At 42.4% G+C, this 11,126-nt stretch overlaps 1 protein-coding gene across 1 annotated transcript; it reads right to left on the bottom strand.

Moving 5' to 3' along the window:
- Positions 1 to 9,506: 9,506 nt before the first annotated feature.
- On the bottom strand, positions 9,507 to 10,334 carry LOC135489659 (uncharacterized). The gene has a single exon (XM_064775110.1). The coding sequence runs from the start codon at positions 10,282 to 10,284 to the stop codon at positions 9,577 to 9,579; it is 708 nt and encodes a 235-aa protein (XP_064631180.1). The 5' UTR covers positions 10,285 to 10,334; the 3' UTR covers positions 9,507 to 9,576.
- Positions 10,335 to 11,126: the final 792 nt, after the last annotated feature.

The raw sequence follows: 11,126 nt of genomic DNA, 5'->3' as shown, positions 1-11,126 counted from the left end.
ATTCAGAGAATTACCTTCTGTGTGAGGACACCTTTGAGAGAGGACAGCATTGTTTGGTCCCTTGGTCTAAATTGATATCGTATTATACCGCGGAGACACAATGTACCTCAAAAGTACGGCTCGCAGAATGTTTTGGCTAAACGATCGTACGTCTTGTGTTCGAGGACACAGGTGATCATAATCAGGACACCTCTTTATTTAGGACAGCGTCCCTGATGTCCTTGTTTGTATGCTCCCACCTGATATGACTGTTCACCAGAGGATCTAACAAATTTGCAATCAAATTACTGGAATGCCTACATCAATTTCAAACCTGGATGCCAACAAGACCAACCTCCACCCCACCCCACCCCACCCCACCCCACCCCCACCCCACCCCCACCCCCAAGGTAGGAGAGGCCAAGACCACAGTACACCCCCACAAAATGCCCAACTTTTTTACATTAGACAATTAGATATAGGAAAGCTACCATCAGTAATAAACTTTGGGTGCAGGGAAACTGGACTCATGCAGTCATGATTAGCATGATCATCAAGTGAAAAATGAATTTTCAAACTTCATTTAAAATCTAGAGTGAAAAATTTAAATCTCAGTAGTATCAGAATGATGGTGTTCCACATTAGCATGAAACAAGCACGATTTAAAACTAGGTATATTGCATAGATCAACCCCCCAAGCTCCCTAGTGACCCCCTCGCAATGACCAATTCAATTTTTTGCTGTCACATCATTAAAACCTCCAACTTCGGCATGCAAGTGGACAAAGAAAAAAATGTTCCAAAACACCAGAAGCAGTGTTATTATGACTCTAGATGGTATTGCCCTCTCGCGGATCTATCGGCAACTAAAATATTATCGCTAGAAATGCCAGTTTTTGAGCCGTAAAAACGCCTCAAAGGCTTATTTCCTGTTTGAACTTCATCAATGCATGCAAAGCGGCGGTACAAAGGTGGACAAAGGATTTTTTTGACTAAATTCACTGAAATTTCGCACAGTATTAGCTAGACATTAGAGGAAACCAATGGGCTATCGGCAAAGTGCATAATGCTCCCCACCGCCTGATTAACTCTGCTTTTGGAGATTGCCCTAAGCTAAGCGCACTACTGCGTTGAACGGCCGAGATGGTAATTAGTGCGCATGCGCAAGTTCGAGGTCGGGGATTTCTGGTATTGGACAATGTCAAAATTACGAAGAGAGCTCTGTAAGGAAATTGGAGAAAGTATTAGCCATGGGACTCTAATTCAACTATGCGTACCACGGAACAAACGATACAGGTCCAGTGCAAGGTACCATGGGGCAGCCAACATTGTTTCTAAAAGGGCCCGCAAGGGATTTGAGGTGAAAATAAATGTGGATGACCATTGGTCAAATGCTCTCTACCGTTTTTTAGATGTTTTGCAGCATACCGACAACACAAACATATTTTCTCTTAACCGAGATGATGCGGCAGGGTTCCGGCTAAATACTTTGGCTACTGCAAATAGATTTAAAACTTTAATGGTCCGAGGGTCTGAGGACTTGGCGATGCGCACGGACTTTACTACAAAAAACACTGCTCAAATACAGGTCTCAAGTTATCACTTCACGGGTTCCGATACTAACGAAGAAAACTATGCTGGTGTTGTCAAGGCATATGGTTTAACTTCAAAAACGCCATCACAACACGCTGGTGATTTGAGGATGATCATGAATGACCCCAGGTTTCATGATAACTTTTACTGCCCAAATGGTTCTCCCAAACTAATTGACACAATCAGGGTTGATGGTGGAGGGGATGAGAACCCTGACCACATAGAGCAAAAGTTCCTGTGGACAGAATGGCATTTGGAATTGGGGAAGCTTGCCACAGTTGTGTCTACCAGATTTAGCGGGGGAAGCTATTTAAATGAGGTGGAACACCTAAATGGGCAGCTCTCAAGAGCTCATGCGAATTTATTCATCCCCTCAAATTTGGTTGGGCCGAATAAAGATCCATTGACCGGAGAACACAGTCCTGAGATAATGGCTGCCAACTTGAATGCAGCAGTTGATGTGTATATCTCCCGCGTTGACAACACAGAATATAAAGATAACACTATCAAGATGTTTAGGGCTTCTGCTCCAGGTGTTTTCACTGAGAGGCGCCCTATACTACTGGAATATTTAAAGGCTAGCGAGCAATAACAGGTGAAATTGAAAGAAAAGTACTCTCAAAATGAAGAAGTAATGTCATGGTTGATACACTTTGATAAAGTCCTTCAGGTCCAGAGAGCTCATGAATTTCGTAGTGTGAAGTATGTGTTTGGACTGATGTGTTGTTTCTCGGCGGAGTGCCAACATCCATTCTGTGTTGCTCATGTTGGATGTTCACAGTCTGATTTTAAGTGGTTTGAAGGAGGACCTGCACTACCGTTTTTCCCATGGCCTTCAGTTGATACCTCCAGGGATCCAGATGTCTGTCTCGAGTGTGAAAAATGTACTTGTCATTTCATGACCTACTGTGACCTGTTGAAACAGTATTCACAAGGTATCAGGATAGATCCTGATGCTCACCTCCACCATCTGTCATTGGAGAAATATTCAACATTAGAAAGCAAACTGCTAATCAGAAAAGGAAAACTGACCCTAATTCACAAATAGAACCTTTGTCAGCTCTTGAACTAGCACAACTTTCAAGGCAATTGTGTATTTCTGAAGAAAGGGTTCAGTTCTGTTTTCAACACCTTTTCGATGTGCATAAGGCTCGTAAAAAAGAGGTGCCCAGAAAGCCCAAGAAACTCGACAACGTAAAAAGGGTGGTCAGTAGATATTTTGTAGCATTTGAATTCACTAATTCCAGACATCCTTTCCATTTCAGTGGTACTGCCTGCCAGTCGAAACAGTGAGGACAAGCAGTGATGACACAGTGATCTTACTGTTTTATTCCACTTAATAGTATCATGCTTTGTGTTGCAGAATAAGTAGGCCTAATTAAGTTATTTCTGTCTAATCTTGGTGAGATGTGGTATTTGTAGCCCTGGTTTAATAGTAGCCCTTGCCTAATGTCAGATTATGGGGATGTCAATCAAATACATGTACTATACACAGGCAGGAGATAGAATTGAACTGGGACTACAGTTACCCCTTTGCACCTGAAGTCTTCAGAGAAGATATTTCATTATAATCAAAATTATGTTACTTTTACCTCTGTTGTATGTCATTGAACTTGAACCTCTCCAAATAAGCACTTGACAGTTGAAAACCTTAGTTGATAAAGTATGGAATTAGTGAAACCTTGGAAACACTGATAAACCTTGTAATATTCAATGTAAACCATGGAATCACTGTGCAAATAGCGCGGGAAATCGGGTGCGTTCCTTCCACGATTTATACCCTCCCAACTGACAGTCTCGTCCCAGCTGACTTTATTGATAGCAATTTGCCAGTTAGTTCAGAAGCCAACATTTTTAATGTGGAGGATGACGTCATCAATTGGCAATGCGCTGTGGTCGTTAAGATATTTTATTTCTCTTCAATGGAAGCAAAAATTAGTTTTTATGATTGTTTTGTATTCCATAGACGATAAAGTATTATGCTCGGTACTAGATGCACGAGATCATAGGACAAACACACACGTGAATAAAAAAAACCGCTTAGAACTGGTGACGTCACAAAGATCTCTGCATCCCTCGATGCGTACTGGAAGATGTAAGAAATCGCTCACGGCGAAGGAAATTTTCATCCGCAAACTTCGGTAATAAACATACATGACTAGGCTTCTTTTATTCATCGTTTGTTATAAAATATCAGTCAATCATAGACAATTAGGCCTAGACATAGTCGTCAACCTTATCCATGCATAATGCATGACAGGCCCCCAACTTCCCAAGCAACTCGTTCGAAAAGCAAGACATGGCTATGGCCATGGCAGCATGGCTGATGATGCACCTCATGACCTGTACGCTGTCTGTACGCTGTCTGTACGCACGGATCGGATGCGATAACCTGAATTACATTGCATGGATGGTATTGTAAGAAATTGGTGGTTTACTATGTATGTTGGATGCCGTGCTACGAAATCATAGTAGGCCTAGGCCTAGAGTCAATATAGCACCTGCCACCTCCCCCCCCCCGTCACATGAGATTGAAAGAATACGTTTTAATGGGGTACCGGCACAACTTCATTGAACACTACGCGGCGCTGGTGGTAACTAGGGTACAGCGACGATGGAGCTTGAAGTACGTGTAAAAGACCAGACGATTTCTTGCCGATTTGACATTGAAATTGATTTTCACAGTGCCATATAGTCATAATATCATCACAAACACGGCGTTGGCATCTTGGACAATTCGAAAAGGTGCGAAACGCAGGAAAATTTTACGTCTTCATCGCTGTTTACATTGAAGCGAGTCGCTTATATCACTTGAAAAAAAACCATTTACCCTAGTTACGACCAGCGCCGCCTAGCGGGAGGCCGATACCCCATTATGGTGTTTTCTTGTATGGGGTCATCATCATTTCTCATACTCATGGTCACAAATGGCCATGTGAACAACATCAACATACTGTGGAGACGCTATTAAGCCGGTTGAAGGGCGCCTGTACAAAAGGCCTATTTCAGACAGGCTTAATAGAGTTTACACAGTGATAGTGTTATAGCCCGGGTGTTATAGGCCCTCAATCAAAAGTTTTTCATCAAAGACACTCATCCGTCCTTCCTGGTTTGCTGCCCGTTGCATGCATGTAGCACTACTAGCAGTGCAGACTGTGCATGGAGCGACACTAGGTGGCGACTCCAACATTTTCTGAAGGGCATTAGGCCTACCCCTGATCAGGTTGTGCTATTGTCTCTCATAACAATGCAGTCCCCTTGATTCTCATTGAATAGTTGAAAAAAACGGCCCTTTATAATATTTGATAAAGCACAATTTTCTACAGTTGACATTCTACATGTTCTCTTTCAGAGGTTGTATCATGGAAGAAGAAATTTGGGACTTCTCTGGCTCCGATGCTGAGGTTTGTCTTGACGTCCTAAGAATAAAAAATTCCATGATTCGGATAGATAACGATGTTAGACGCAGATTAAAATCAGCCCACTGGAAACTGCTTCGAGATGGGCTTGGCTTCCAGTTACCAGGTTTGGAGCTTTAACTTGCCCTGATTTCCAACGTGTTTCGTTCACATCCTATCGTAATCATGCTGTCAACATCACTCCATCTTAATTGCATCATATACGTGTGGATCATACGATCTGACCGACTTTGTTGCCCATTTAATTGATTGAAAGATGTGTTCTTGTCCCTGGTCCAACCTCTGAACATCTGAGTTGTGATTTTATTTGATCTGGGTTAAAGGATTCATGTTTGACTACAAGTATTTTTCAGTATGTAAACCCTCAGTCGTCGAGGATGGGAGCAGTCCCAACACTCATCTTAATACCCGGCTTTGATTAATTGATTGAAAGATGAGTTGTTGTGCCTGGTCTGACTTGTCCAAACATCTGGGTTGAGTTAATTTTGCCTAATTATTCGATGTAACCAACTAATCTTTTGTGTTCACATTGTTGAAATAAAGGCCTAAAATTGTTGAAATTAAAATTATTGTATACTCCTTTATCAGCAGGTCTCTCAGCAAGAATGGCCCAAGAACGAGCCCCCCCCCCCCCCGACCCTATGGGCAGTACAGTATACATCGGACGGAAACGATCACGACCAAAGGACAGAGAGGAGGGCCCTGGGCACGAAATAACCACAAGGGTTATTTTAGTGGATGTATCAAATTTGTTCCTATCCCATCACTTGAAAAGGGACAGTTCAGAAAAGAGTCTAGAAAAGAGTCTACAGTTGTACACACCATACATTCCGTGGATGAGAAATCGGCTAGGAGCCGTCCTTGTAATTCCAAAGACGGCGCTCGGGTTTGGGCACGAGCTAGAATTTGCCCCACGTGGAAAAAGTCTTCGTCAAAGTTCGAGACCGTTTATTGGATTCTGGAAGAATAACACATTCACAGGGGCGTATTAGCTTGATGTCGCAGCGGGGGGGGGGGTCGTTCGCTCGTTTCCATGGGCGACAAAGTCGCAAAATGTGAGCACCGAAGGCGCAAAGCCCCGAGAGGAACAAAGGAACTCCGCCGTTCTTCTATTCACTATAACCATGGAGTAATAATAAAGACCTCCATGCTATAGCAAAAAGGACAGGACCTAGATTCCTGGAGGGACTTGCATTTCATATACGGGCATCGGTACTGCATGATGTAGTCAATTTTCTCTGTATCACCCTGTATGAACAGATCGATCCGTAGTTCAAATAGGCCCCGCGTGGTGGTGGCGTATTTATAAGCGGAGCGCTATTGGTCCATATTATGGGTGTGTGGTGGGCGTGTCTTCCCATATTTGGGAGATCAGTACTGTACACTGGAGGCGAGGTACAACTGGGTTGTTCTAAAATATAGACTATTGAATCGGATATGCGACAAATTTCTAAATTACCATAAAATTCCGATCTGATCATGTAAGAATAAGCTCCAAATGTTGATTTGTAACCACGTTAGGTTCGAATGGCATTATTTCATGTTTTTAAGCATTTTAAGGAGTGTTTCCAAGGTTTATCAGTGTTTCCAAGGTTTCACTAATTCCATACTTTATCACCTACCGTTGAAAACACACTCGCGTCTAATTGATAGGTCTGGAACCTCCATCTATGAATATTCAATTTTGGTCTTGTCTCTCTTCACTTCATTTAATTGGGGGGTGCGGGGGGGGGGGAGGGAAGGTCACTCTTCAACATGTAGATATTGATGTGTTCGGGTCAATTGCCGACATACTAGTACTTCCATTTTCAAGGGGTTATAAAGGCGAGGGGGGGGGCTTTTCATCATTTCAGTTATGAATATTTGCAAGTGAAGCACCCAAGAGTCTTGGCCTGTTTTTTTACATCTTGGTGCAACCAAGCGCTGCCCTACAGGATATCTTCATTTTTTACATCTTGGTGCAACCAAGCGCTGCCCTACAGGATATCTTCATTGTGGAGCTTGGCTTTACAAATGGTCATTACAGGGTCGTGATCAAGAAAGAAAACAAATTAAGTATGATCTATCTCAAGTTTATTATTTGGTCCAATGCTCAAACAGTCTACACACAGGTCCATCCCGGACACAATATCTTGTTCATAAATGCCTAACACCTTCGACATATCCCATGCTCTTTCGTTGGCGGTTTCATTTATAAAACTACAATTTATAAGATTTATTAGATCGCACATGTGATAATAATGAAAAAATTAGATACATGTACAAGTGTACAGACACTTTTCACTTCATGAAACACTGGTTCAATGCTCAAACACACACAGGTCCATGACACAATGGGTGAGGTCACAACCAGTTTTACACCTGGTGTTGGGTGTTAGTGTTTGTATCACACCTAATCTGTACCCCTTAACACCGAGTGTTAGTTCACACCAAGGACTGAAGTGTTCCATGTTGGTGTTAGGTGTCAGGTGTTTGGTGTATAGTAGTGGCAGACATTTTGTTTCCCACTTCAACAGCCTTTTGGAGCCGATTCCACATTTTACCCCACTGTGCATGCCTGAAAGGGGCTCCCAAGACACGGATCAAAGAGAAAGGTTGGTACTTATTAGTAACTGTCATCTTTTAAGCTGGAATTAATTCAAAAATGGGCCAAAATCAACTCATCATGACAGGGAATTCTCTCTACACAGGGCTATGTGTACACCATGTACTAGAGCACATAAGACCTATTCAGAGCCTGCGAAACTGAACACTTTTGATGAATCTAATTAAATGAAATCAGGGCCTAATGGTAGATTTCACTCAGCCTGGATGGCACATAGTGACCAGACATAGAGTAGGATTCCAGGAAACATTACGAAGATTCAAGGAACCCATGTTAGCTGTCCTTGCTTTCCTTCCCTGGCATTGCTTTCAACTGAGGATTTACAAGCTTGGTAAAACAGCCCTTCAAAACAGCAACAGAGTTTTTTACTATGGGTTCTGCATAAGTGATAATAGATGCCGGCGCTGGGGTCTGACTTTAGGGAAAAATCAGAGCCGAGCCAAGAGCCCTTAGACTCAGGCCTTGCTGGTAAAGCCTGTCACTGAGTTATGCATCTACATACATAGGTTTTCTTTGTTCAGCATTAGGTCCAGGTCCCATGTTCTGCTCAATTTTCAGCCCCATTTTTTTGTCTTGGCTATGATTATTGGGGTAGGGCGTTTCCCCCAGTGCCACTTGCATTCAAATTCAGCTGTCAAATTATTTAATCCATTATCTCCACTTTCAGAAAAATGGCAGCGAGAAGAATCACCTGGACAGCGAACAAAATAATAGAAGTACTTCAGCACATTATTGACAAAAGAAACACTTATCTCAGATTGAAAAAACAGGGAAAAGCGGCAGAGTTCTATGCACTGATAGGAGCTGAAGTTGAACATGAAGCATCTTCCATAGAGAATTTGATGAAGAACCTTGGCAGGGATTATAGGGATGTGATTAAGAAACAGGCAACTTCAGGGGAAGGGACTGATGATTTTAACCCAGAAAGAAAGCTGCGAAATTCAGTTGAACTCTTTGCCAAATATGAAGAATATTATCAGTTATATAACCCAGTTGGTGGGAGTGTTAGGCCTCTTATGGTTGTAACACCTGGTGAGATATCAACATTTCCTGGAGATGCTACTCAGGTTGGATCTGGCTCTAAGAAGAGCACAAAGTCAAAGACCCCATCTTCAGGATCACTTGCATCCCTCCATGCCCCAAGTTTCCCTAGTAGCAGCACTAGTGCCAGGAGTATCTCACCAGTAGCTAATAGCAGTACCAGGAGTGTTTCACCAACCCCAAGCGTTTCTAGTCTTTTCATGGATGTTGATGAATTTCCATCATTCTCTAATTCAGTTCCACCCACTGAGAATCCAGAATTGCCCACAGCCAAGAAAACAAAGAAAAATGATGACAAGCTCAGTGAGATGGCTCAAAATGACAGTCAAAAAGAGTATCTCAATTTGCTGAGAGACCAGAATGCAGTTCTACACACAATTGCTGAAGAACTGACTATGATGCGAATTGCATTCTTCACTGTCAATAAGCTCAGGATTTCTGAGGCTAGCAATGATCAATCTGAACCTCAGTAGTTAGCATAGCACCCTGTTACCATTGTCATCAACTAGGTTAGGCCATGGAGGTATAAATAAGAACTTATTTTATACCTCCATGGTTAGGCTGTGGGTTCAATAAGAGTCCAATTGTTTCAGGTCAGTTTTCTGTTCATTTATTTTAAAAAAATCAACTTTAAAAAATTGCCACACACAAGTTTCTGGGCAGTGTTAAGTGTTTCACAAATTGACAAGTAATTTTTTTGAAAGTTGTCAAACGACAAGCAATTTTTCAAGCAGGTTTTGCTTACTGATGTTATTTTTAAGATCATTGGAACTACAGGATAATTTTAATCAGTTTTAATTCTCAACACCAAAGGTGCAATAAGTGACAAACATCAAACGATGTAAAATTTTGGCTTTAAATATATTTTTTGCACATTTTGTTTAAACTACGAGTCCAGTTTGTTCATTAAAACAGCTTAAGTCCTTTCGGCCAAGGACTCTTAAAGGAAATTGGTGAAGCGATTGTGCAGAACGCAAATACCAATCATGCACTGAGACGGAAAAAGCGGTCCATACTTTGCTGGAAACCTGTTTTCTTTAAGTTGACTGATTCGCCATTTCAATTCAGTTGCCCCTATGGACCTTTCTACTATCTGCCTCAGTCTGGTGCACTGCAAGTTGAACTGCAATTGTTCCTGTGGCAGATTATTCCCCACAAAAGTACAAACAACCCTGGGATGAACGTTTCGATATGCTGGATCTCCTAGAATTGCAACGTCTTCTGGCAAGGTGTCCAGGTATGCCATGAATTGCCGAGACCATTCGATTGCAGTCTTGTCATGAGTAGACCCTGGTATTCCACTCACCACATGTCTAACACATCCATGTTTGTCCACAACGAGCTGGACATTCAAAGAGTCACATGATTTACCATGCCTCCCACAAAAGTACGCATCTCCAGCTCTATCCGGACGCTGGATTTTAACGATTTCACCATCGAGAAACATGATGACGCGAAGAACACGACCATCCACAGTCCTAAGTTGCTGGGCCAAGTCATCAAATTCCTGATCCTGGGGCAAAGATATGTGGTTTGGAGATGAAGAGTATAGGAACCTAGCCACTTCATGCGTGTAGGCAATGACGGTGCTCTTGGCAAGTCCTACAGAAAATCCTATTTGCCGATAAAAGCCTCCAGATGCCATCATGTGTAGGAATGTCTCAATTCTCTTTAAAGAAGATACAGGACATGCCCTTGGTCTGCCCTCACCCTGCCTCCATGCATGAAACTCGGTAGCAAGGAGCTGAATCTGTTGCTCAGCGAGCCTAACATGCTGTTCTATGGGTTCTTCAGTTTCTGCAGGCATTCTTCTTAACTTTGGTCCTCTCTGCACAGGGAGATTTTGCTGAAATTCTGCTTGAAATGCAGGGAAATGAAACATTTTGCAGAATTAACAGAAGACAAGACAGTTGGTGTAAAGTGTTGTGACCTCCAATCTTGCTCGATCCCTAGGGGTTAGTGTAACTCAAAAGGAAAATGAATAGAGATTTTCTGATCCTAAACACCAAGCTGGGTTTGAGGTGTAACACCTTTGCCAATTTTAACACCTAACACCAACACCTGACACCTAATCCCAAAGATCACACCCAGATCAAGTGTGATCCAGAGATCACACAAAGCAGGTCACAACTGGTGTTATCTCTGGTGTTAGGTGTTAAAATCAGGTGTTAGTGTGATTCTAACACGGATTGTGACCTCACCCAATGTCTTGTTCATATGATATGCCTAACAGCATCGACGTAACCCATGATGTCTCGTTGCCGGTTTTTTGTAGGCAAAATGGGAAATAGGCGAAATGGTGAATAGGCGAAATGGGTGTAGGCGAAATGGTGAGTAGGCGAAATGGTGAGTAGGCGAAATGGGTAATAGGCGAAATGGGTAATAGGCGAAATGGGTAATAGGCAAATGGTGAGTAGGCGAAATGGGTAAATTTTGTAGGCAAAATGGGTGTAGGCGAAATGGGGATGAACCGTTTAAAGATAGGCTCAT

The sequence above is a fragment of the Lineus longissimus genome, chromosome 6 (genome assembly GCF_910592395.1).
Source record: "Lineus longissimus chromosome 6, tnLinLong1.2, whole genome shotgun sequence".
Taxonomy (NCBI): Eukaryota; Metazoa; Nemertea; class Pilidiophora; order Heteronemertea; family Lineidae; genus Lineus; species Lineus longissimus.
Note: the sequence above shows the minus strand (reverse complement) of the source record. Positions and strands in the feature narration are given on the sequence as shown.

Excerpts from the sequence above, each read along its gene's own strand:
- LOC135489659 (XM_064775110.1), bottom strand. The coding sequence starts at position 10,284 with ATGATGGCATCTGGAGGCTTTTATCGGCAAATAGGATTTTCTGTAGGA.